Here is a 26,741-nt window from a genome sequence, read left to right as displayed (position 1 = left end):
AGATGCAAACCATAAATACTGACAATTAGAAATATTGTTGAGAAAATTACAGAAGACATAAGTAAATTAAAAAAAAACATGATTATCAAATGGAATGAAATTTAAGTAGGATTAAAATTTCAAGTCTCCTCAAATTGAATGCAGTCTTAATTAAATTACCAGCGGACTTTTCCTGAAAACTACCAAGAGTCAATTTATTCAAAATTAATATAAATTAATTTATGAGTATAAATATGCACATATTTATAAACAGAGCACCAAAACACATGGAACAAAATGTAACTCCATGAAAGGGGAAAAGGAATAATTCAACAATATAAGTTAGAACTTCAATACCACATTTTCAATAGTAGAAGAACTAGAAAGGAAATGAAGAACAATCCAGACAAATTGATCCACACGATCAAACAATTAAACCTAATGCACTTCTGTAGAACACCACACACAACAACAGACTGCACATTTCATATATGGAACAATGATTATTAGATATAACTAAATCTAATTAAGGTCTAACAAGTAATAAGATGTACCAACTCTGCTAGCTTTGCAACACACCCAGTTTGTGCACATCGACACTTCATAATATACTTCAGGTTGCATATGAACATGGGTTGATTTATTGATGATGGTCATGAAAGCCAGATTGTATAGAACAAATATGAAAACATAAAAGTGAATATGTAAAGCACCCCAGTGGTGGTAAAGTTACTTAAGCTTAAAGAAAAAAAGAACTGTCTATGTAGACATGGAAAGCCTCAGAGAGGAGAATGGATTATGTTGTGTATTGAAACAAGGTCAACATTTAAAAAATGAGAACAGAAAGGAAGCTCAATGCCACACAGAGAAGAGTACCTTAATGAAGAGGTAAGAATTCCTTCCTTCTGCATCTAAAGGTAACAACACAGTGATGAGTTTGATGGAGAGAGATAGTTTCAAAAAGGTTTAAAGCCCCCATGACAGCATTTTTGAATTTAAAACATTGCAGGTAAAGATATTTGATTAAAGGTCTTAAAGTTATCCTACCATTTCATTTAATTGTCTAGTATTATATAAGTAAAACAGCACTATTAATACTCCTTTTATTTAACTCCTTAAGTGTGAATGTGCATACATTTCACTACATAAGCATTGATGTATTTGATTACAGGATTTTGGTTTATATTCTTTTTTGAGGCTGCATAATGCATATATTACTTTTCTAAAAGTAATAAAATTGTAGAGGAGAAGTTCTACATCTTGAATTACTAGAGTGTTTATATCAGTTGTGTGTTGGTAAGCTACAAATCACCCCAAATTTAGCAGCTTATGACAACACTCATTCATGAGCTCACTGTCTGGGTCAGCAGTTTGGGTTAGGTTCAGCTGGGCACTGGCTCACTAATGTGACTTTAGTAATCTGTGGCTGGATTGAAGCTGGATGGTGTAGAATGACCTCGATCTTGGTGGTTGGCTGGCTGTCCTCTGATTCTCACCATATGTCTCTTCAGCAAGCTGGATGCAGCTTGTTTGCATCATGTTTGTTTTTTAAAAGGGCAAGAACAGAAACTGTAAGGCGTCATAAGGCCTATGCTTGGAAATTGCTCAACATTACTTTCACTACATTCTGTTGATAAAAACAATTCTCAAGTCATACCTGTTGAAGAAGTAGAGAGGTAGACTATCCTTTCATAGATGGAGAGGCAAAGATTTTGTGGAGTTTTTAACATTTACCACACTGCTGTCATTCATACAGGATTATGAACCTACATTATCACAGGAGGGAGAGGTGAATGTTCCTCTTTCTACTAGTGTCAAATTCTGAGAATGAGTTTTGATTTTCTTAATGGAATGAATGATAAAAGATGAGGATACACATGACAGGTAACATATCAAGTTGATTACTTCCAAAAAGAAGAATAGTGTTAAAAATCTATAACAATCACCATTAAAGCAAAGAAATGGTGGTAAAAGTGGAGTTCATGATGTTATAAGACCATGTGAATAGGGTGTTTAGTAAGAGTAGCATCCATCTTGGTGGATATACTCTATGATTTATAAGCTATAAGTGAATAAGGATGAGCAAGAGCTACACACCAGGGAAAAATGTGCGTCAACTCCCCCCCCCCAAAAAAACAAGAAAAATCAAACAAAGAAAAATCAAACAAACAAAACAAAACAAAAAGGAGAAGTGTCAGTAAAGACAAAGAAATGGAAATGTAGAGAATGTCTATGAAGAGACTGAGGATTCTATTCATTAGTTATTTAAAGTGGAGCAGAGGGCACAATGGAAAAACTCAAAGAGATGTAGTGTAGTAACAGAAAGTTTACTCAGGGGGAGTTTTGGTTTAGGTATATTGAAGGGAACCATAAATGCTTGAGATGTTTGATATAATCAATAAAAAAGTAATTCACTTTTGCTGACAGTGACATGTTGATTATAACCTAGGGAAAGGACGTGAAGATTTTAGGAAAAATATTTGTTTGGGTAATAAAAAGCAATCAAAATGTCATTGTATATGTTCCTTGATTAAATCAATTTGATGTACTGGTATCCTAGAACTGGCAACTTATTGAAAAGAAACAATTAGTATTTATCTCTGTGCAAAGATAAGTATCATTGACTTCTGACTATTGTAGTTAAGGTCATCTCAGGGCAAGAAAACACAGAAGCTATGAAGAAGGCATGAATTCAAGAATAAAGCAAGAGTGATTTCCATTCAGGGATAACTTTGAAAAGAGTGACATGTTTTCACTACCACTGTATACCCTATGTACTGGTCTTGTGACTGGTACCCCACCTGTGTATCAGGCCAAGCCACACACCTGGGAGTCAGCTTTCACTATCCTTTTTTGTTGTAGATAGCTCTGCTTAGTTTTAGGAATTGTATCTCGATCCCTTGTGGCTAAAGGGGAGAGGGACAATCTCTGAAATTCGAGCTGCAGGAGACAAAGCCTGTCTCTGGTAGCAAATGCTGCCTCAGTTCCTCTCCCTGCCCGTAAAGCTTGGTTGGAAGTCAATGAAGGGTAAGACCCCTCACAGTGGATGGCAACCTAAGCCAGACTCAATCACTTGGAAGGCCAGGACTGGGTTGGGGGGCTGCAATAAAGAGCAATGGACTCTGGAACCCCACCCCCCGGGCTTTGACAAAGCCGAGTCCCCATGTCCTCTGGGAGAAGTGGTTCCTGGATCTCTAATCCCTTTAAGCCTGATGGTGGGGAGGAGAGCAGCTCCTTGCCTTGCTAGAACGTGTCCTGGGGAAAAATCTGGAATCACAAAGACTTGCTGATAAACCTGTGAAATCTGCTCTGCTAAGAGTGCTTTCATTCATATGATAAGGGTCTGAGAGGAAATGAGTATGTCTCCCAAAGTTTCTGCAACTCTCTTCCTGACAGACACTGACTCATACTCTGAAGCCCTCGGATTTCTTTGAAATGCTATCTACTGTTTGATCCTTGCTGCCCTGTATTTCTGTGTATTACAACCCAATAAAAGACTATGGAGGAAGGCGCTCGGGTCCTTTTTCTCCTCGGAGAAACTGGCCGCTGCTGGCCTTTGTCTCCCCCGAGAAACTGGCCACAGCCCAATCCTCCTCCGCTAAGCAGGTCTCAGCATGTTTCGGCCATATTCATTCACTCATGTCTGTGTCACTCAGGGGGACTCGCAAATAAGTTGCCCCCACACTTTTTCCTTTCATTTGATATATATACAGGGGTCTGACACAAATAACACCCCTTTTATTACAAAATCATAAGTATATAATTCTGTAACATAACAATATCACACTCAAACACAACATATGACATTTTAGGTGAAATGTTCAAATTGCTGTCCATCTCATGCAAGACATTCACATATCCTACCAATGACACTCAAGCAGGAGTTACTTCTCCCGGACTATCTATATAGCTTCTTTTTTTGTAAAAAATAGACAGTTTCTTACAGAGAAGATGAGAGAGTCTTGAGAAAGACTTCCCATGATGAAAGCAGGGAGGGGGAATAGCAATTACTAGAAGAGGGACATAAAATTCCTCCTGGACTCCTTTTTCTTATTCTTTTATGGAATGAAAGCCCTAATCTGTGCATGAGGGAATAATAGAGCAACAAAGGGTTACCCTTAGGACACAGGAATAAATCCATTACACCTGGGAGAAGGAAACATAAAAGTCCTCTATATGTGGGGAAGGGCCTAGAATATACGCAGGGAGGCCCAGACCTAGAGCAGGAGGAAGGTAGACAGCACTTGTGCTGGTCACATCCCTGACCAGTGCCTACCAAACATGGGGGCTTCATCCTAACATTAGAGAATGACTCCTGTACCCCCAACCCCACCAGGACAACAGGTATGAAGCAAAGATAAACTTGAAGTACCGCTGGGAGAGCTAATGAGACTGAACTTCCTTGGAGTACAATACAGCAGAAGAAAAATCTGAGATGAAGGTAAAGCAGATATTTTTAGAAATCCTCTGGCAAACCAATCCTCAATATAAAACACAAAGGATCAACAGAAAAATTTGAAGCCTCCGGTTCACTGATTGCAACTATGACAACAAAACAAATATCACATCCTGCTCAACTAGATTAACACAACCCCCCACCCCCACATCCACACAAAGGTCTAACAGAAGGAAAGATGTGCCTATTGCCATGCAAAAGACATACATGTCTTTTTTCCAGCTTCAGTGTTTTCTTGCCCTGAGATAACCTAAATTCCTAGCTTAGAGTTCAGTGTAACCTGTCTTTATACAATGGTAAATTAATATTTATCATTCTTTTAATATGTTGTATGTTAAAAAAATTGGGGGACATAAAAAAGTCAAGGAAATAAATGTACTCCCCAGCTACAAAGAAATTAGCACTAGATTCAGATTATGTTACAGGTGTTGAAACTGTAACAGGGCACAGCCAAGAGGGGGACCCCAGAAAAGGATTTGGGATGGGGTCCAGAGCTCAGGGTGTCCAGGAAATATTAAGATGTCCTCACCCCCCCCCCTCCAGGGGGAAGGAACAAATGGAGCAGGGCCATTGAGAGCTGTTTTGCACAGCAACAGTTTTGCAGCTAACCTCTGGAATGATTATTTAATATATCTATAACCTTTAACTGGTTTCATAGATATGTTAAATAGCTATGGCCAGGTTTTGAGCCAGGGGGAAGAGAGTGGCTTCTACCCAGGATGTAAGTAGGGGCAGGTCCCCTGAGTTACAGTGCCTGCGTGAGAGCTTGGAATTGATTGGCTCCATGCCATGGGGCCATATCTGACAAGACTAATGATGGCAGCCCAGTAAAGCTGGGAGGGTATGAGAGTCCTGGCAGGTGTAACTGATTGTAGGAGGAGTCGGAAATGGGGCTGCTAAGGAGGATGGGCGCAGAAATTTAAACCAAGACCCATGGTAGGAGAGAGCCACGCGGTCTCAGCTGAGTTAAGACCTCCTTTTGCTGAGGTGAAGAGGGGGGGAACCATGAGGTTTTGGCCAGAGTGCAGACCCCTGCAACCAGATGAAAGAGAGAGCCATGCTGTTTCAGCAGAGAAAGGATCCCCTCTTGGCCAGGTGAAGAGAGAGCCGTGTGGTTTCGGCAGAGTGCAGACCCCCTCTTTCCCAGGTAAAAGGGAAAACCACGCAGCTTTGCCAGAATGGAGATCCCTGCAGCCAGATGAAAGGGGAGCCACACGGTTTCAGCAGAGTGAAAGAGTGCCACTCAGCTTTGCCAGAATGGGGACCCCTTTGGCCAGGTGAAGAAGAAAGCCACCCGTGCTTTTGGTCAGAGTGCTGACCCTTGCATCTTTGGTAGAAGAGGCCCACGCGGCTTTGAGGTGCCCCCTTTGGCCACGTGGCCTGGAAAGCAGGAGCGACTTTGACTGGAACTGGGTACAAAGAACTCTTGCCAGTGGACCATGAGAGGGTATCACTCACAGTACTTTGGATTAACTAGAGAGCCTGCCTGACACAGCTGAAGGTGCCAACAGCCTGAAAAAGGGACGTGTGCTCTTTTCCTGATTTACGGTACCCGGAGTTGGGACAAAGGGAGAAGGGATGGGCGCTGTGTGGGTGTAGATGTATACCCTAAAAGACTTTGATATTTTAGTGGAGGCATTAGGCCTGAATAGCATTAAATAAACATTTCATTTCCTTTTCACAAATCTCTGGCATTGAGAGAAGTCTTTCTAATTGGCGGCGGACAGAAGAGCCCAGTAGATATTAGTATTCCATCCTTGGGAGGGGCCCCTGTTCTGCAGCAGTTTTTGGCATCCCTAGGTGGGCCAAATATTGCCCCCCCAGACCTGTTGTTCGGTAACAAAACTATCTCAAATGGAATTTAAGCATCTTGATTAATATGTTAAAGACTCTAATGGAAAAAATGGTTAACATGTAAGATCACATATGTAATTTTAACAATGAGATAGAAATTATAAGAGATAAACAAATAGGAATGATAAAAATCTACATCATGACAGAGATGAAGAGTAGACTATAAAAGGCTCATCAATATAACCATCAGTATACTTTCTTGAGGTGACAACAGAATAAATGGTGAGCTTGAAAACAGGTGAATAGGTGAATAGATATTACCGAAACTTAAATGAACAAAAAAATAAAGAATAGTGAGAATGAACCAAGAAAAGATAATGAGGCAGAAGAAGTCTTTGAAATACTAATTGCCTAGAATTTTCTAAAATTAATGACACATGTAAAAATACAAAGCTATGAATGAAACACAGGAAACATCAAGCAGGATGCATAAATTTTAAAAAAATTGGCATATATTCGAACTGCTAAAAACAAAAGATAAAGAGAAATTCCTACAAGTATCCAGAGGGAAAAAGACTCATTATTTAAGTTACTCTCTAATTCGGTGAAGGAAATAGACATACAGATCCAGGAAACACAGTCCCAAATAAATTGGACCCAAAGAGGACCACACCAAGACACATTATAATTAAAATGCCAAAGTTTAAAGATAAAATCTTAAAAGCAGCAAGACAAAAGCAGATAGTTACTTTCAAAGGAGTTCCCAAAAGACTGTCAACTGATTTCTCAAAAGAAACTTTGCAAGTTGAAGGGACTGATAAGAAGTATTCAGTGATGAAAAGTAAGGACCTATGACCAGATTATCCAGCAAAGCTATCATTTAGAATGGAAGGGCAGATAAAGTGCTTCCCAGACAAGGTGAAACTGAAGGAGTTCATCATCACCAAGCCATTATTTCATGAAATGTTAAAAGAACTTATTTAAGAAAAAGATAAAAAATATGAATGTTAAAATGGCAACAAATTCACAACTATCAACAACTGAATCTGAAAAACAAACTAAGGGAACAACCAGAGCAGGAACATAATCACAGATATAGAGATCCGTGGAGAGTTATCAGCTGGGAATAGGAAGGGGAAGAATGGGGTAAAAGGTTCAGGGATTAAGAAGCATAATTGGTTGGGGCTCCTCCTTTCTCTTTAATCCACAAAAGAAAAAGGCAAACGAAATATAACCAGAGACATTGAAATTAAGAACAATCTAACAATAGCCAGCGGGGAGGTGGGAGGGAACATTAGGGGGAAGAGTTTTCAGGAACTTTTCAAGATTTAAAGGACACATGGATGAAACCAAGCGGGAGGGTGGAAGCAAGGAAGGGAAGTGGGATTGGCTGGGGTGGTGAGGGGAGTGGTGGGGGGAAAATGCAGACAACTGTATTGATCAACAATAAAGTAATTTTTAAAAAGGGAGGCAAACAGAAAAAAAGAAGCATAATTGATAGGTACAAAATAAACAAGAGCCTGTTAAGAATAGTATAGGAAGTAGAAAAGCCAAAGAACTTATATGTTTGAGTCATGGACATGAACTAAGTGGATGGGTGGATTGCTGGAGGGGTGGGGGTGCCAGGCAGAGGGGGGCAAAGGAGGGAAAATTGGGATGATGCTATTAACATAATCAATAAAATATATATATATTTTTTAAAGTAAATGAAATTTCTTGTATCCCCACCCCCATTGGCCTATTCAGAGTATACTCAGAATACATCTTATTTGCTAAAGACGAATAAAATCAAGTGCATTGAAAGGGTGTCTACTGCATTCAAAGCATGGAAGATTTGTGAAGAATAGACTTGAGTTGATATAAAAAGTACACTAGGGTTAAGTGGAGATGAGAAAGAGGAAGATACAATCTAACAGAATGAAAAGAGCAAATAGATTATTCAAAGGTGCAGTGCATTATTTCTCTGAAACAGAAGATAGATGGACAAACTGAAGAAGTTGACGTGACCAGGCTATTGTGGTCTGGACTAGGTTAAGTGAACAACAGGGTTTAATAGTAATTGCAAAATGATAATATTACTTCTTCAATGATTACTTTATAACTAATTTCTCTATCTGTATTAACTTCATTGTATGGTATTTTCAAAGGAAAGTCTAATGATTATAATTATATTGGTTGTGTGAGAGGGTACACATGATATGATATTGAAGGGAATACTCTTAAGGTTGACCCATTAAATATGATGATGGCATTGGTTTTAGAAAAGAATGTCTTTTAATATATATTTGTATATGCACTTTTTCTAAAGATGGAATATGTTTTTTATACCAGAATGTGTGTGTTCTTGATCCAGAATATAACAATTTCTAATTCTTCCCTTTCAGATTAATATGTTTGGGAAGTTGAACACTAAGTGACTAGAAGCCTACTGGGTAAGTCAGATGACAAAGTGAAGCAGCCGAATCCAGCTAAGGGACATTTAATCTGGACCATGCCAGGAATAAACCATGTGCTTGTCCTGCCATGAAACAGATGTTCCTAATGATGCTAGTAATTGGGTTTTCCAGCTGCACTCCTTATTAATAGTGAGGCAATCATTTTAACAATGTATAAGCAAAACCCAAATAGCAATGGTTTAAATAAGATAGAGACTTGTTAATCTCCCCAAGATGAAATCCAGATGTAGAGACTTAAGGATGCCTCATGGCTCCAAGTTATTTAGGATACAGACAGTTTCAAGCTTTGCACTCTACCATCCTCAAGATGGTAGCATCATCCTTACATGTCAAAATGGAAATTTAGCCATCACATCCAAAATCTAAGCCAAATTCTAGTAGGAGGGATAAGAAAGTGGCATGTCCTCATTTTTGTTTTGTTTTTTAAGGGTTATATGGGTATCATTTCCACTTATGTTCCAGTGGCCAGCACTTAGTAACATGGCTGCTTTTGTAAGACATATGGGAAATACAGCTTAAATTCTGGGTGTTCATCTTCCAAGCTAACATCTTAAGGGAGAAGGAAAATTGGGAATTAACCAGGAGTTTTTGCCCACAGATTGGGTTGGTCTATTGCATACACAGGCACACTTCAAGCTTCTTCCTTGCAGCAGAAATTACTATTAAATCAATCTTTTAAAGTACATCTTTATACATTACTCTAACTCCTACTACATCGATTTTCATACTTTCTGTGCACTACATTAAAGGTGTTTTATTTCATGAGGAAGAAATACCCTAATATCATTGGTGATATGTTTTGCAGTCAGTGTAGGTTGGGGCATCCTGGAAGGTGTCTGCTGACAAGTAGTTTACCTGTAATGTTATAGGCCATCCTGACCTGTTCTTTAAGTTTTGACATGGATGGATATCCAAAATTTAACTCTTTTATGTGTCAGCTAATTTATCAATTTCCTCTACATTAACCCCCAAACACTATTTGAAAGCCTTTGTTTTTAAGGGAGCCCATTCCATTATAATGAAATTGTAATCAACATAAATTTCTTTCTGAGTTAGAAATTATATGCCTGAAATTCAAGCCTATTAGACTTTGTCTTTTCTTCTAGAATCTAGAGATGCATGATTCACTACAAGAGCTAGTAGTTTTCATATTCAATAAACATACTAAATGTTTTAAAAGTTTTTTTCTGAGCCTTTTGTGAGAGATAAACTAATGGGTGTCTGTTTTCTCTCAAAGACTCATGTTCAAACATTTTTAAAAGGACTTCCCAGATTCATCATACAGATGTACTTATGGCTAAGATTCTTCACAGTGATGCAGGACAGATTCACAACTAAACCATAAGGAGAAAGACACAGGCAGAACCTGGAGTAATGCATATATAGGTTTCCTTATGCTTTCTTCTTTTAATGAACAGTCACATAGAGCACACTTTCCCCACCTGTAATGACAGTGTAGCAACACATGTGTGATGTTCTTACCCAGAGATGCCCACTAGAGACACAGTGCCCATGCTGCTTATTGATGACTGGTCATGCAGGTTTACTTAGGGAGTTGGTCAATGTACAAAAGTTTAGACTTTACAAGGAAAACGAGTATTTAGCATAAGCCATCTTGATTGCCTAGCCTAGAAACAGTGAATCAACCTTGTCACTTGACTGTAGATTAGGAATTCTGAGAACCAAGTATATAAATGCTAGCTAAGGACCAACTTTGCAAGCAGTGGTTTTTTTTTTCTTAAAGCAGCAACAAGTCTGCTATATAAATTCTTTATTCTTTTCTGTAAAGTAAATGCCCATATGTTTAAATTTCCAGATGAGTAAGGCAAAGATATATGTGCAGGAGTGTACTTAATTTCATAGACATAAAATACAATGTAGATATAATAACTGTTTTCTAAGTGATTAAATATTTATTCAATTAACAATAAATTTTCAATAGCTATGAAACAAATGTCAAACTGTGTTATTACTGTTATTTAACAAATAAAGCATCCTATTTGCGTTGGAAAGACACTCTTAGCACTCTATTGTTGGCAGTGAAAAGAACACTGCCACACAGTGTTCTGTATTGGCAAACACAGGATTAATTTTTTGGCAAACACAAATGAATACAGTAATTCCTTCCTCCATTTCCCAATAAAAAGACGACCACAACCTGTATCCCCAGCTTTGGCACGATGGCTCTCCTGTCTTTTTGGGCCTGCGTTCTAATTGTCTGCTTTTCTCTTTCTTTAGGGGAAGCAGCCAATCTCTCAGATCTGTATCCCCCACTATGGGAGGAGAGTCCTGGTCAGTTCAGTGAGTACAGGGTGGAGAATGGAAAGTCCATTATTAATCCCTGGATATATCCTGAGAGAATGGGGATGTATAAAATTTTACTGACCCAGACAGCCAGGTATTTTGAAAAATTTGCACCAGAAAATGAAAACAATATATTGTGGGGATTGCCTCTGCAACATGGCTGGCAATATAATACAGGTAAGAGTGACTCTTGTTTTCAATCTGATGACCTACCAGTATAACCACATAGTAATTGAGAAGTGGGACTCTATGATTGTCTTTCCATGGTTTTGAAATTGATTGTTTTCTTTTCTCTCCTCCTACATAACCATTATTTTTCTCCTTCTCTTCCATAAATCCTCCTTTAATGTGCTGCCTGTTTTGACTAGAAAATGCAATGAGCACACAGTATAGCCGCCAAACACAAAAAGTGTCATGTCTAATCTATTGAGCATTTGAAAAATATTTATTGAACTTCTACTAGTCCAGAAAGTCCAGACCCATTCTAAGCACTGAGGTGAACAAAACAGTCAAGGGGAGATATATTAAAAACAGAAGGCAACATCAAATTAGTTCGAATTTCTTCGAGTTCTGATTATGATTACCTTTTGGGTGATGGCATGTGGTGACACCTTGTACACAAGGATGTTTCTCTTCAAATGAAGTACATGCCAGGGGTCATGTAGAAGATATGTTTGTGCCAAAGAGTCAGAATCTAACAAATATTTTAGTTTTGGCATACAGAAGGAGCTCATGAAAAAGAGTTGCCTAGGGCATACTGATTAACACCACACAGAAGGAAATGAGTTCAGTTCCTAATGGAAAAAAAAAAACATAGGGAGATCAGTGTTTATCTGAGGTCTAAGCAGGGGTCACATGGAGAAGCTACTGAGGTTGGTGAGCAATCCGTCTTGGTAAGGAGATATCTTGAGACTCAAATCTATTTTTATGTATGCGGGTTCCCTTAGAGTCAGAAAGAGGACAGTTCAGGAGAAATCGTGAACGAATTGTTCACTACAGGAGGTATGTTAGCCTCAGGGGCCTGCAGGCTTGTGGTAGCTGGAAACTGAGTGGACTATAAACTCACCTAGTGATGGGCTCACATGTGCATAGCATTTTCTAAGAGCAGTGGGAGTGTGGGGTGTGGGGTGAAAGTAAATACTTCTGACAGTTTCCCTGACATTAAGAATCTTACAACATCATTGGGATGAAAAAGAAAAATTAAACAGGTAACAATAAATAACAACTCTTGGACAATAGTTAAAAGTGCAGAACAAGAAAGAGTGTGCAGTGAGCTGGAGTAATCACAAAAAATGGATTTGAACTAAGACTTGAAATGCTGACAGAATTTCACTCGAGAAGTAGAAACAAATCTCCTAGGGTATAAAAGACTGACCAAAAGTTGTGGTGTTCAGGTCTGGATGCACACTGAATATTACCGCTTAATTGAAAAATAGGGGGGGGCACACTTTCCATGAAAGGCTGAAGACTGTGCCTGTCTGGCTGAGCTGAAATACCAAGGATGTCCCACCAGAGTAGAGTGAAGGCAACCTGCATGGAGTAGAGCACAGTGAAGCTGACAATAGAGGAGCAGAGTGAGCAAACCTCTGGAAGCGGAGATGCCTAGCCAGAGAGGGGCAGTGCCAAAGAAGGTCTCAGACCCAGAGCTGGTCTGCAGTACTGCTGTTTTCACAGTGGTGCAGTAACACCGTTGAGCTCTGTGCACTGAATGGCATTTCCTTCTTCTCTCCATGCCCACAAAACACAACAACAACAACAAAACAACCCTCCAAAAACCATTGCCTAGGTCCACCATTAGAAATTCTAATCTGACTTAATAATATGAGATGTTAAGCTAAAGGACAGAGCCTGGAAACACCATGGCACAGGTGTATGTGATTGTGTGTAGGGTATGTGTGTGTGTTAAAAAAGAGCCAGGGAAAAAGAGGGAAGACAGAGAAAGGGAGTGAAGGGAAGGATGTTGTTGGAAGGTCAACAATGGAAGATCAAATTAAAGCAACATACTGTATTTCCTGATATGTAGGATTTAATGTTATTGATACATTGGGTAAACTTAGCTTAGGGTTTGGTTTTTCAAGTTTTAAGAGTCATAAAATTTTTTAGGTTCTGGAGCAGATATGTTTTTACTAAAAAAAAATTGCATGAAGCTGGCTGGGTATTTTGGTTTAGATGGATTAAAACAAGGTACTGGTGTGGCTGGGTTGAGATCAGATAGTGCAGAGACAATCCAGCTCTGAAATTAAGAATCTGAATGACTGAATGTTCACAATGACAGCCAGAAAGATTATTCAGAGAGAAAGGACAGGACATGGCTTCAGCTTGGACACAGGGGAAAAAAAAGGAAGAACTAAGGTTCTTGAAATGAAAGAGTACAAAATTGTATTCCTCTGAAAGAAAAAAAGGTATTCGATCTGGCATGGGTATCAAGATCAGTGTACAATTTCAGCCATATTCAGTAGAGGTGAAAACAAATCAAATAGGACATATGCTGAAGTGGGGGTCTAAAGAATATTTGTTACCAACATCAGGTTCATACTTGAAGGTGTTCTACATGGTGAACTCTTGGAGAAAGTAAGTGAGAATAAAAGGGGGGTGGAGTGATGGAAAGAGGAGGCGGGAGAACCCTCAAAGAAATGGAAGAGAAGAGATGGAGGAGGAGAGGTTTACAGACATCTTTAATTCTAGTTTTTCAGTCTGAGGATTACTCATTTAGGAAAAGTCACGCTTCTAATATTCATGTAGCTAATAGCATTGGCAATTCTTGAACAATCATTGCTTTGGGAATTATTAGGTTAAGGAAGGCTGAGTGATAGAGAATAATAAAAAGAAAGAAAAGAACTGAAGCTGTAAATGGAAAAGAGATGAGCGGAACTCATACACACAAAAAGAATGAAGAGGGTGAAAATGTAGAGAAATGAAAGGAGAAGAGAGTGGGTGAGCAGGAGAAAGGCTAGAAACAAAAGATGCTACATAATGGTCAGTAGAGTCATGAAAGCAGTTGAAGTAAATGAGAACAAGTCTTAGGTAGAAGCCAGAGAGAAGTTAGAAAGAGTGGGGAGAATAAGCTGTAGAGTGGTAAGATAATAAAGTAAAACAGTAAAACAAAACGAGACAAAAAACTGTACTGGGAGCAACAGTTGAAAAGGGGGGAAGAAAGTATGGCAGAAAATTTGAAGATGCAAAGGATAAGCATGGGAAAAATAGGACAAAATTAATCTGAAAAGTCAGAGGGGTTGAGAAGATATCAATGGTCATCTGATGAGAAAAAGAATGACTACCCTCATTGAAAAAACACTTTTCATGGGTTTTCTCACTCAACACACAACCATATGACAAAGTTAATATCATTATCCCCATTCTATAACTAAGCTATTAGTGGGAAGTTCTTTGTCAAAGGTGAACTGAGTAAATGACAGGGCAGGATTTGGTTTGCCTGTAGGCCTCTTTTAATCTATGTGCCTATACCTTCTTAATTATGAGGGGAAGAAGGGAAGGAAGTACAAGAGAGAATAATTACACAATTAAATAATATTTAAGACAAATAATTCAAAAGTAGAAATTTGTAGTATTACTCAAGACAGGAAAAAATTTGGTTCTGAGCAGAGAAATGAAGGGCAAAGAGTGAGAAGAAGAAAAATACCAGTGATCAGAAAATAAATGTTTGAACAGTCTGATGGTTGCCAGATGAGAGGGGCTTTGGGAGCTGGATGTAGTGGGTGAAGTGATTAAGAAATACAAATTAGCAGTTAAAAATAGTCACGGGGGCACAGCATAGAGAAAGTACCCAGTAAAGCTGTAATAACTGTGTGATGTCAGCTGGGTACTAGATTTATGGGGAGGATAGCTTCTTAAGTTATATAAATGTCTAACCACTATGCCGTTCATCTGAAATTAATATAGTATTGAGCTCAACTATAATTGAAACATAAAAATAATTTTAAAAATATTTGTGCATTCTTGCAAAATAATACACCCAATTAAGTGACAATTATTACCAGTTTCAAAATGTGCATAATAAATAATCTGTGCATCCCTCACTCCTAGGTCGATTAGCTGATCCCAGCCAGAGGACAGACTGTGGCTATGAATCTGGAGATCGGTTGTGCATCTCTGTGGACAGTTGGTGGGCTGGTAGGTTCATTGAAACAGAAAAGAGATAGTAGCCTTTCTCTCCAAAATGTGTTCAACATTAAGTTCTAGGTGCAGAGACAAAGCTTATGTGGTACTATTCCTTTGTTAAAAGGAATGTACTTCCTCACGCAACTTGTGGCCTTTTTTGTCACATTCTAGGATTTAATAGCCACAATGGCAATGATGATTCCTTAGGACACATTCTGTTTTTAGCAGAAGGACTGAAACGAGGAGCTGCAAAGGATGAAGGCCTCTGACAGACCGGTACTGGCAGTTAGGTAGGAGGTCCCACTAGTGACAGGGAGTCTGAGGGATGAGTGAAAATGAGAAATGAGATAAAAAGAAAATAATACTTTTGCTCGTTTTGCTAAGGGGAAGTGTGTTTAACTTTTAAACAGGTAAACATAGATTAGTCTATCACAAGTTATTTTATCAATCGATAATCTAAGGCTTCAGTCAGATATTAAATACTAAAATAGTCATAAGGCATTTTCTAATTCTCTGAATTTATTTAATTATTTACTAATGAAAGTAATTTACACACAATTTCTTAGGATATTTCTCAATAATTAGGAACAAAATCACTTTAAAGTTCACTTTCTTGGAGTGACACATATCATATACATCTTTACATATTTTTTAATATGATTTGATTGATTCTTCTCAAGCATCAACATACAGTCATGGCCACATCTCTGAAGTCAAATTTCTTCTCCCCTCACCAAATCAATACACTTCTTTTATTTTATCTTTAAAAGATCACAAATAAGTGTCAGCTATCATCTGGAATTTTGCTGTTGCTGTAGCTGGCCCTGAGTTCGACATTTACGTAATTGAAGTCTGTTTGCAGGGTGCCCCTGGTCCCCTTCACAATAACTGTGTGTTCCTTCAAAGCAATGTTGACATTTTTTTGAGTGTCAGCAGCCTGATTGCCAAGAATGGTCTTCATCCTCCCACTAGATGTAGAAAAAAGGGCTAGAATCAAGTTTCTTTATTGTCAGATTGACTTAATAGTTTGGAGTGTCAGCCTGATGCACTGGGGCGTCGGCTGCATTCACAAATGTATGTGTATAAAAATTGTTTGCATTACCACTGGGGGTCAGTATAAGCTCTGAGCCAACTATATTATAATGTCTTAATCTGCTGGAATGGGTAGCTTACATGTAGAGAGAAAAACATTAATTCAGTGTCAATTTAAATATCCAAAAATCTATTGTCAACACTTATCCAAAATTTTGCCTTAAAGACTTAATGTAATACAGGGACTTTGTGATATCATGGTGGCACATTGAACTTGGTTAAATAAAATACAAAATATCAATGCTCTAACCATATATACAATATTTTAGATAAAAATGTCACATCTTATGTTAAAATCTCAATTAGAGGTACAATATTTTTCTGTGCACAAGTAGATGCCTATCTTCCTTTCATACCTAATGGTTTGAAAACATATATATATTACCAAATCCATTAAAATTACTTTTTTGTTTTAAAATATTATAATCAACTACTTTAACTGATATTTATGTATGAGCATAGAGCTATGAATACAAGTATGTTACATTTATATATATAATCCTTACGAAGATTTTTAATTCTTTATAGTGATTATTTTATATATTTCTGGTTCGTGAGTTTTGCGCAATGGTTTACAGATTACTTAAAAATGTCCTTTATCACATTTGTTAGTGCTTGTGGTGATAATATATATTTTACTCTTACAGACATGAACTACTTCCTCTGTGCATTACCCTTCCTTGCTGCGGTTGATTCTGGCATAATGGGAATATCATCAGATCAAGTCATACTCTTGCCACCACCCAAGGATGAGATGAAGTTTTGTGTTAATGTTTCTACTTGCCAGTCATCCATTCCTATAGCAATGAGAAAGTGGAATATCTTCTACAAGGTTCTTTTCTATATTCGTAATTTATTCTTGTAGGAGGTGGTAAGACAATTTCTTTCTGTGCATAATGCTTTGGTTTAGGTTTTTGTGTGTATTATCCAGTATTTTCCTAAGTATAAAAATGTAAGTTTTTATGTAAGCTATATTAATATTGTTACATCGCAGCAGGGCATTACAAGTCATTAACATCCTCTGAACCAATAAAGCATTGACGCAAAATCTATCCACTCAATCTCATAAATAAATTATATGTAAATGTGAGAGCGAGCACCCAGGTTTCTCTCTGAATGAAACTATGCTGGTTAATTGGAACTTCAGGTCAAACACAGGCTAACTCTTGACAGAAATTTGATCATGGAGTTTGTTTGCAAATAGTCCTTTGGCTTATTTAAACTGCATCAATAAATGATCACATATAGGTAGAACTAACTGCTATGGGGCAATGAAAACCAACTATTCAATGACCAAGAAAAGATACATTGGTTAAACATAGACATGGACCAAGATCAATGCCAAAAACATAGATTTTCTAGCTTTATAGTTTTAGTTCCTCAGTATAGATAGGCTTAAATTAAATATTCTAAGACATTTTCTCTTTTCTTAAACTTTAATTTTTGTGATAATTTCAACTGTGACAGCAGAGGAAAAAAATGATAAACAAAAAAGTCCTGATTGTTGGGGAAATATTTGCAGTTCATTTCCTATAGATGCATTCAATATTAATACTAATAATAGATCATTATTATAGTCTTTCCAGAGTGTTAGTCACTGATGACTTACACAAATTAACTTTTAGAAACAAAATTCTCCTATTAAGTAGAAAATTGCTAAATTATCCATTTGAATAAGATTAAATTGTAGGGAGAGAAATTACTATATTCGCTCAAACATGAATAAATTTTCCCATTTCGCAATAGCGTTTGCAGTCACCTTTCAGTAGCTTTGAGGACCTGCTGAAGTACTTATGGGATGCGCATACCCAAACCTTGCATGATGTTTTCAAACTATTTGAACACAGGTAAGCATAGATCCCAAATTACTTTACTTAATATGGCAAATATTTTGAAGGTTTATTTATGCTTTTTTATTCTTCTAATGTGACTGTCAGTCTTCCCATTAAATAATATATCTAATTGCTGAGGTATTTATTGATGAGGTGTAAATATTTTAGTATGATCAGGGTCAGAAAATGTTTTGTGAAGGGGCACAAACTTGGGAAGAAAATCTCTGTCCTCTGTTTCAGTGTCTTTGGTTATATTTTTGCTTGCTTGTTTGTTTTCTTGTTTAGGTTCCTCTTAAAGGTAAGAATAGAGAACAGGCTGAAAGGGACCAGAGGGGAGAGGGGAGGGAATTTCAGGGGAAAAGGGGGAAGGATTCACAGAAACAAGTATAAAGGACACATGGACAAAAACTAAGGGGGTGGAAATGGGAGGGAGGTGGGGAGCACTGGGGGGGGGTGGGCTGGGATGGGAGTAAAAGACAGAAAACTGTACTTGAACAATAATTAAATTAAAAAAAATCTCATACCAACCAATCAACAAGTAAAACATACAACCAATTTCTTTATTTAAAAAGAGAGATTTTATTCATTATTTTGATCATAGACACACAATGTAATAGGTACACACTTGGGGTAAAAAAATCAACCAGCATCTGGGTTGTTAGCACACAAAATAGCCTGGAAAATTACCAAGTCGCTCCACATGTAAACCTGGTAGTATTATGTACCCAGATGTGAAGGTTTAAGAATAATTTGTGTTTAGATTATGAGGACAGTGTATAACTCAGGGTTTCCCAGAGAAATAGACACAGTAGGAAAGAGAGAAAAAGAGTGATGATAAGAAAGTAACTCCTGGTAACTCCTATAATTATGGAGGTTGGCAGATCCATAATCTGCAAAGCCAATGTCCAACTTTAGTTCAAGGCTGGCAACTGCTATAGACCCAGGAAGAACCTGCGCCCCAGTTTAAAAGGCCTCAGCTAAAGGAATTTTCTCTTACTCAGAGTAAGATTAGCAGTTTTTTCTATTTCAACAGTTAACTTATTGAATGCTGCCCATTGACATTGTGGAGGGCAATCTGCTTTTCTCAGTCTACTGATTTAAATATAAATCTCTTCCAAAAACACTCTCACAGAATCACCCAGATTAGCCACAGCTAATCCACAGCTGGCTGTGCTGTGGCACAGCCACCATCACAAATGCTATTTAGAGGTAGAGTTAACCCTAAAAGTGAGGTGGAGGGTAGAAATCTGGGTATGGTAAAAGAAACAAAAAACAAAACAAACAAATAAGAACAACAAAAACAATCAAGGACCATTCATATTTTATAAGTAATTTTGTAGATCCAAGCAGGAATGTTTGAGTATCTCATATTTCACTGGTTGTTTCTCTCGTGGACTTCATCATCCAGTAAAGTAAGTAATTAACCTGATTATCAGACCCACAAAACATTTCCTCCTCTACCCGTTATAATGGCTTGGACAACTTAGTTAACCTGGGCAACAGAGGGGTCTTCTCCCTTGGCAGTGTGAATGATATGACTTGTGGCTGCAGACATCTTAACTGCATTTAAGAACAAAGGCTTTCAATCAATTCGTGTCACTTAAAACTTCAAAAAAAGAGTTCTGCAAAATAGAATTCTTCTGATACCTTATGTTGATGGAAAGTGAATTGTTTAAGGATTTTTAAGATGGAAGATTTCAAATGCTTGCTTATGTCCCTTTTGATTTGTCCTAAAATTTTCTTTGAGTGCTTTTAGACTATTGGTTATTTCTTTAAAAAATGTAACAATGTAGAAGTTAACATCTTGTGCTTTGGAGTCAAACAGATTTGATTCCAGTAGTCTGGGGATCCCAACAGTGTTAAACTCAGTCTCACCACCTTTACACCTGTAATAATAATTTGGCATACCACACAGAATAGTTTTGAGGATTAGTTGAGGAGTCCATGCATCGTGCTTATCATACCTCTGGCACATGAGAAGCACTGAATACAAATTATCTGTTATCATCAAGACAAGAAGTAGTCGAGGGTACTAGAAAAGAATGTAAGCTGTAAAGCCAGATCTTCAGGATTTAAATGTTGGCTCTGCACTTTATTGGGGTGTAGAACTGTATTTCATCCAGTTTTTCTAACAAGAATGTAGTACAACTGATGATCACTAAACCTCAGTGCACTACGCATTTATAGCTCACACATCTGAGGTTAGCTGGACAGCTCTCCTGACATCTCCCGGGCTCACCTCATGTTGGTTGATTTTTGTTGGCTCCACAGGGCTGAGTGGGGAAGCTCAGCTTTGCTCCACTTTTCTCTTATCCTCCATAGGGCAAGCTTAGCTCTTTTCTACAGTGTTGACAAAATGGCAAGAGAGAGAAAGCAAGTTGTGAAAACTTAATTTGAGCATATGCTGTGTCAAGTTGGTTGATATCCTATTGGTTAATTCAAATCATATGGCTGAGCCAATGGTAGGTAACTATGCTGTTCTCCTTCCTCCCCACTTCCCACTGTAGCAGGGAAGGAGAAATGGAAAATTCTATACCAGAACACAGGGACACAGAGAGTGCTGAGAAATTGGGGTCTTAGGTGCAATCTACAAATGCTGGGGCACTTCCTTAATCCCATGTATTACTTTCTTTAAGTAAAAATTATACTAGCATTTTTAATTTACATAAAATATGCTGGACTCTGTGTAGCCTATATAACAAATAAAACTCTGTGGTCTTAGAGTATGAGATTGGCTTAGAGTATGCATATATATATAGTTAAAGTCAAAATTTTAAGATATATTTTTATATTTTTATTTGATCACATCTCAACTGCCATTAGATAAATTATTCAGTTATACAGTCAGTTAAACCATTTGGAAGACTTCTGGTGAATTACACTTCTGCTCATACGATCTCTGTGTCCCAAACTGGGGGTGCTCTCATGTCTTCCTTCACAATTTGTTTAATTTGTTGCTCATAAGGCTTTGAGGCCATGGCTCAGAATCCTTGTGAATTCACATATATTTTTGTTTTTATTTCATAGTCAGCTGTGATCTGACTAAAGATAGTTGACTGTGAATCTAGGCCACAGTTGTCTTTCATCAAGGGTTCACTGACCCCACTCTCTTACTTCTGGATGTTGGGGTCAGGCAGGAGCCCACAAGCATGGGAACCAAACACAGCAAGATTTCACCTGTGGGTTATGTTATAGCCCCTTTAACGTGGGGAAATATAATGTAAGCATTTTCTATTTAATGAACCCAGCATATGGGATTTGGAAACAGAAGTTAGAATATATTTTAATGAGAAAAACAAATTTTAAATATATGAATGACGCAGTACCATGGGAATATTGAAGAGGAGGAAAGCCAATTCTTTCTCAGGTGTGAAAAACCATGAAGGGCGTGACATCAAGGATGACACTTGAAAGAAAATGTAGCTGGTTTGCAAAGCAGAGAGTAGACAATGTTTCTGGAAGAATGAGTCTGTGATAAAAAACACTGCAAGTTGTTCAGCATGTTTAGATAGCTGATGGAGGCAGGAATTATGAATTACATAGTTATAAAATCATTTACCATATACTTATTCTTACCATTGAATAATTTGTCCCCGAAATATGTGAAAGAGTTTGGTTTCCTAGAAGACTTCATCCATGCAGGAAGAGTCTATGTATTTAGAAAATTAGAGAAGAAAAACACACACCTATTTCTCCAGGATGCTCAACATTTTAGGGGCCTCCTGACTTTAGGAGATCAATAGTTACAGAGAGTGCGTGAATCTAGCAAAAATGCTGTCTTGGAAACTTTGACTTTATTCTGTATATTTCTAAACAGTATTACTTATTAATAGTGTAACATCTGCTTATTATATAATATGTAAATACAAACCTTGTTAAGAGTGACAAAAATTCCAAATGTTAACAATTGAGTGGTCCTTTCAAGTTAAAAAAAAATTAACTAACTATACTTGTACTTTCAAAGATAGGACCTCAAGCCATTACATTTTAGAACTACGAATTACATTCTTAGTTTGTTAACCAAGGAGAATGTTTCTCTAGAAAATACTAAGCTAAAATTCTGCATGTGCTAGTTATAATTGTACATATATCCACTATTCTTTTAGGTTGGAATATTATTCTAAACCAGAAGCAGATTTTGAGAGAACATGGCTTGTGGATGTGGACTATATAAGTGCATTAAGGTTACCTACAACCTTGACCAGAATATATGAATTGCAGAAGAGTATGCCCCCACGAATGCTTGTGAATGGGGATAAAGTCCCCTTCATCAGTGACTTTAGCCAACGTCAAAACGTATTTCTGTTTATTCTAAGTCTTGTTCGAGATGTGAATAACTGGACAGGTAAGGATATTTTAAAAATAGGTTAAAGAAAATCAATAGTACATTGAATTTTAAAGGAAGAAATCATGATTATCTCAGAGATATATGTGTATATGTATGTATATATAGATGTTTACAATTATAACACATGCTTTCAAAGAAAGTCATGATTTCCCATGGGCATCTATTTTACACATTTTGATCCTTCCACTCATGGTCTGTATTTTCTCATAGGTTCTTATTGACCCATGAAGCTACCAGACTATGTCAAGTCTATTTTTTAATCTAAAATCTATATGCGTATATATAAATATGTATGTATATATATATACTATTATATCTATGTATATGACTATATGTAGCTATATAGTTGTTATAATATTCTATTTTTATTTACTTATACATGACTCTTAAGTTTAGGAAAATGAAAAGGAATTTCAGAATAAATCCTGCTACAGGTAATAAGGAAACTATCAAATCAATTTAGGTACACAGTCTCCTCCAGCTTTAACTAGTCATGGAAGACAGATTCTGCTCCATTTCCTCAACTGTAGGATTCTCTAGCAGAATGAAAAACTCAGTAATCTGTCATTGTATGTTTGAATAACTACATTATCACAGATTTTCAGATATGCTCTTATGCAGTGAACCAATCTTAAAACATAATTAAAATATTAGTATTTTTTAGATTACTAATATCTGAAAGATATAAAACATCTGAAAGATATAAAAGTGCAGTAAATACAACTACAAAAAGGCAAAAAATCTGAAAGATATAAAAGCACAGTAAATACAATTACATTAAGTGTATTATTTGAAATCTTATTTGCATTATTTCAAGTAACAAATATACCCACATATTTTAGGGGCTTCATGCAATTGAATTTTCTTGCCTGGTGGTGGTCCCATATTTTACTGATAAAGAATTCGGGGCTTTGTAAGTTTAAAAGCTGGTGAATGATCCAGTAGTTTGCATCCTGGAAGTATTCATTTAAAGCCTATCCTTTTTCTCCCTATCAAATCGCCCTGCACCCTGAAATCTGTACTCTAGGATGGTTAAGAATATGGTGTTTCAGCACTTTGCTATTGTTAGGTGTGTCAAGGTAGAACTGATTCAGTGTTATCAAATCTAAACATTTAAACTAACCTAACTAGTCTAGATAAAAAAGAAGAAAAAATAGCTATTCTTGGGTCTTAAGACATTAGTAGATTAGCTCTAGCCAACTGAGAAACATGAAAGAAATGCCCTCATCCACCAATCAGGTAAGATGTTACAACTACATGAGGAAGAGTAAAGGATGTTCATGAAAATTAAAGGGAAATCAAGCATTATCCTCTCATTGTCAGAGTCTAGGAAGGAAAAAATGTAGACCTGGGACCAATTGTTCTGGATATTTCTGAACTGTTACCTCTTGTATATTAACGATATAACCAGAAATGTTTTTTGTTTCAAAAATTGTTTTTAAAACTCTTAGTTATTCTTTACTTAAAACACATTTTAATTGCTGTATTTTTTCCTGATGTATTTAAAAGTATATTTAACACATATAAAGTTTTAAAGTCTAAGTATAAACACATGAAATGAAAATAAATCTTTTTTACCTTCTCCCTTCAATTACATTGTTAGTTGTTCACTCAATTTTTAAAAATCAGTCTTTGGTCAATATTTCTGGAACAATTGTACTTTTATACATAGAATAATGAAAATAAATGAATATATAAAACCTGCGCTGTTAACACAAATGAAATCATACACACGACTGTGGACTGCACATTTTTAACTGAAAAAATTTTAGAGCTTTTTTCTATATCAAGATGTATTAATCCAACTATTTTACTTGAAGTATATATAGTGCTTTATTTGATGACTTTATCATAACTGGAGATCATTTTATGTTATAAGGTATTGGCAATAAAACAAAAACTGCATTTTATGCATACTTTTTGGGCATAATTTATTATGTTAACATAAATTTGTAGAAAGGAAATGAATTAAAATTGGTGGATCATATACTGCACAATGGTACTCAAAAGAGTGTTCAGGAGTTTAAATTTTTTTCATAAAACTATGAATTAAGGTTCCTGTTTTTCTCCAACACCTCTCATATGGACAATTTCTATACTTTGTGCTGGTGTGTTATGTAGAAAATGTTACTTCACTATTATCTGGTGAGCTACCTAATTTTTCTTTTGATATTTATGTGAAGAGCTGGTCAATGAATTTTAAATTTAAAAATCTATGTGTGCATAGACAGGGACAACAGTGTGGTGTAAACCAGAAGGAAAGATGGGTGGGGAGAGGGGCAGGGGGTGAAAGGGAGGAAAAGTGGATACGAAAAGAGACTTTACTCGGAGCAATGGATGTACAATGTAGTATGCAGACTGCGCTTTATTGCGCTGTACTCTTGAAACCTATATGGTTTTGGGAACCAATGTCATCCCAATAAAGTCCATAAAAAATTATGAGTGAATCATCATGGAATGAATATACAATATTTGTTTGCAAAATATATAGAATTTAAATTAAACATTTTAATAGTTGGGCTTATGTTTATATGTAAAAATTTTATAACTTTTTCAGGTTCATTATCTTTGACAATATGGAAATATTTCCTGAAGACACAAAATGCAAGAGTGAAAACTCTAGAGGTCATAGAAACGATTCTTGAAAAGTTTAATTCAGCATCTCCAGAGTAATTAATGAGCTAACAGTACACATTTTTAATTTGTTGGACACAGCAATTTCAAATTTTAACTTGATCATAAGCATATGGTTTTCTTGTTTCTGTTGTTTTAGATTTATGCTCATTTGTTAGGATTTTGAACATGTATTCCTAACTATAAATTCTAATTTTGTTCTGATTATTTTACTCAATTAATAATTCTTGATTTATCAAATAATCAATATATAATTTTGAATATCTAAAGAAGTTTCTATTAAGCTATTATAAATCCTTGATAAAATAATAAACAGACATTAAACCTGCAATGGCTTTTTTGTTGTTATCTTATGTAATCTACTTTCATGACATTTAAAGCAATATTTTTCTAATTTACAACCCAAATCCAGAACATTTAAAAAAATACTGTCAATTAAAATTTTGAAATTCATGAAACTGAACTGACAAGCAGAGTACCTAACTGATCTGTCTTTTTGTGTGGGTGTGCATTTTCACTGCTCACACGTTTCTAGCAATTGTGTACTCTTTCTTCTCCTCAGTCCACATGTGATCATGAATGGTTAAGGGTGAAAGCGGCTCTCTTTCAGGAGACAAATGTACTGGTCAGAAGGGGTGACTCCCAGAGCTGACATAGGAAGGTTTCCCAGAGCTTTATCCCAGGCTAATTCTACCCACTAACTTTTGGGGAAAAATCATATACATTGGTTTAAATAATATGGCACTGGAATAGGAAGGCGTAGTTTAAATCTCAGTTCTATTGTTTTCCACCAGAGTGAACTTGGCCAATTTTTCTAGCTTGCTCCATGCCACAGCTTAGTTATTGTTAAAATGAAGATTATACAACCCAGTTCCAGAATTACTTTGAGAAGCCAAAAAAAAAAAAAAAAACCCCACACAAATCAAGTGACTAGGACTCTTGCCAGTGAATCATATGCATTTACAAAAATTAGCAGTTTTCACAATAACTGTTCTCAGAGAAGGAAGACACCATTGTAAAGTTGAGGAAGTGAAAACATCTTTGATGAACCAAGATGATGAATCAGTTTTTACTGAATGAAAAAGACAATTTTCTGGTCACTGTATGCAGTAAACTTTCTCCCTACATCTTCTTCCTGAATAATGTGAAATAACTACACATCTATGATATGTGTATACAAAACCAAATTCTCAAATTACGTGAAGACAGATGACACTAAAAAAGCAAAAGTGTTCTCAGTAAAAAAAAGATAAAAAATCAATAAACAGCAGTGCCCAGTAATACAGATTTTGACCCCATTCTGGTGTCAGGGAAGAAGGAATTTCAGCCCCCCCACCCTTTAGTTCTCACAGCTGTACTTACTTAATGAAATGATAAATTTAATATGTGTATACAGGAGAATCACAATATGATACAATACTCAGGTCATAAAATAAGGCTCAAAGAAGTGATCAAAGTAGGCTCATTTAAAAAAATTAATAATTTTATTTGTATAGAATCATTCAAAAATACTTAAATTTTCAAAAATTGAAAATGTTAGTTTTATTTATATAGCTTCTTTTTTATTAAATAGTTTACATTTTGTTGTGGTTCAATACAGTTTTCTGCCCTTTTTCCCCCACCACTCCCTGCCACCCCAGCCATTCCCACCTCCTTCCCCTGATTCTACCCACCCTTGTCTTTGTCCATGTGTCCTTTATAGTAGTTCCTGAAAACCCTTCACCCTT

General features: G+C 36.6%; 1 protein-coding gene across 1 annotated transcript; it reads left to right on the top strand.

Annotated features, from left to right (window-relative positions):
- The first annotated feature begins 10,853 nt into the window (after positions 1-10,853).
- On the top strand, positions 10,854-25,053 carry CUNH6orf58 (chromosome unknown C6orf58 homolog). The gene is made up of 6 exons (XM_037147909.2): positions 10,854-11,166; positions 15,034-15,120; positions 16,848-17,032; positions 17,947-18,047; positions 22,139-22,377; positions 24,938-25,053. Exons 1-6 carry the CDS (start codon positions 10,866-10,868, stop codon positions 25,051-25,053), a joined length of 1,029 nt encoding a protein of 342 aa, XP_037003804.2. The 5' UTR covers positions 10,854-10,865.
- Positions 25,054-26,741: the final 1,688 nt, after the last annotated feature.

The sequence above is a fragment of the Artibeus jamaicensis genome, unplaced genomic scaffold (assembly GCF_021234435.1).
Source record: "Artibeus jamaicensis isolate MK-2021 breed Jamaican fruit bat unplaced genomic scaffold, CSHL_Jam_final contig_387, whole genome shotgun sequence".
NCBI lineage: Eukaryota > Metazoa > Chordata > Mammalia > Chiroptera > Phyllostomidae > Artibeus > Artibeus jamaicensis.
This window is presented reverse-complemented; position numbering and strand designations above follow the sequence as displayed.

What these genes read in the sequence shown, in the direction of transcription:
- CUNH6orf58 (XM_037147909.2), top strand. Translation starts at nt 10,866, where the DNA reads ATGGCTCTCCTGTCTTTTTGGGCCTGCGTTCTAATTGTCTGCTTTTCT. An exon ending in TGGCTGGCAATATAATACAG is followed by an intron (nt 11,167 to 15,033) that starts GTAAGAGTGACT and finishes CCTCACTCCTAG; the next exon opens with GTCGATTAGCTGATCCCAGC. An exon ending in TGTGGACAGTTGGTGGGCTG is followed by an intron (nt 15,121 to 16,847) that starts GTAGGTTCATTG and finishes TTACTCTTACAG; the next exon opens with ACATGAACTACTTCCTCTGT.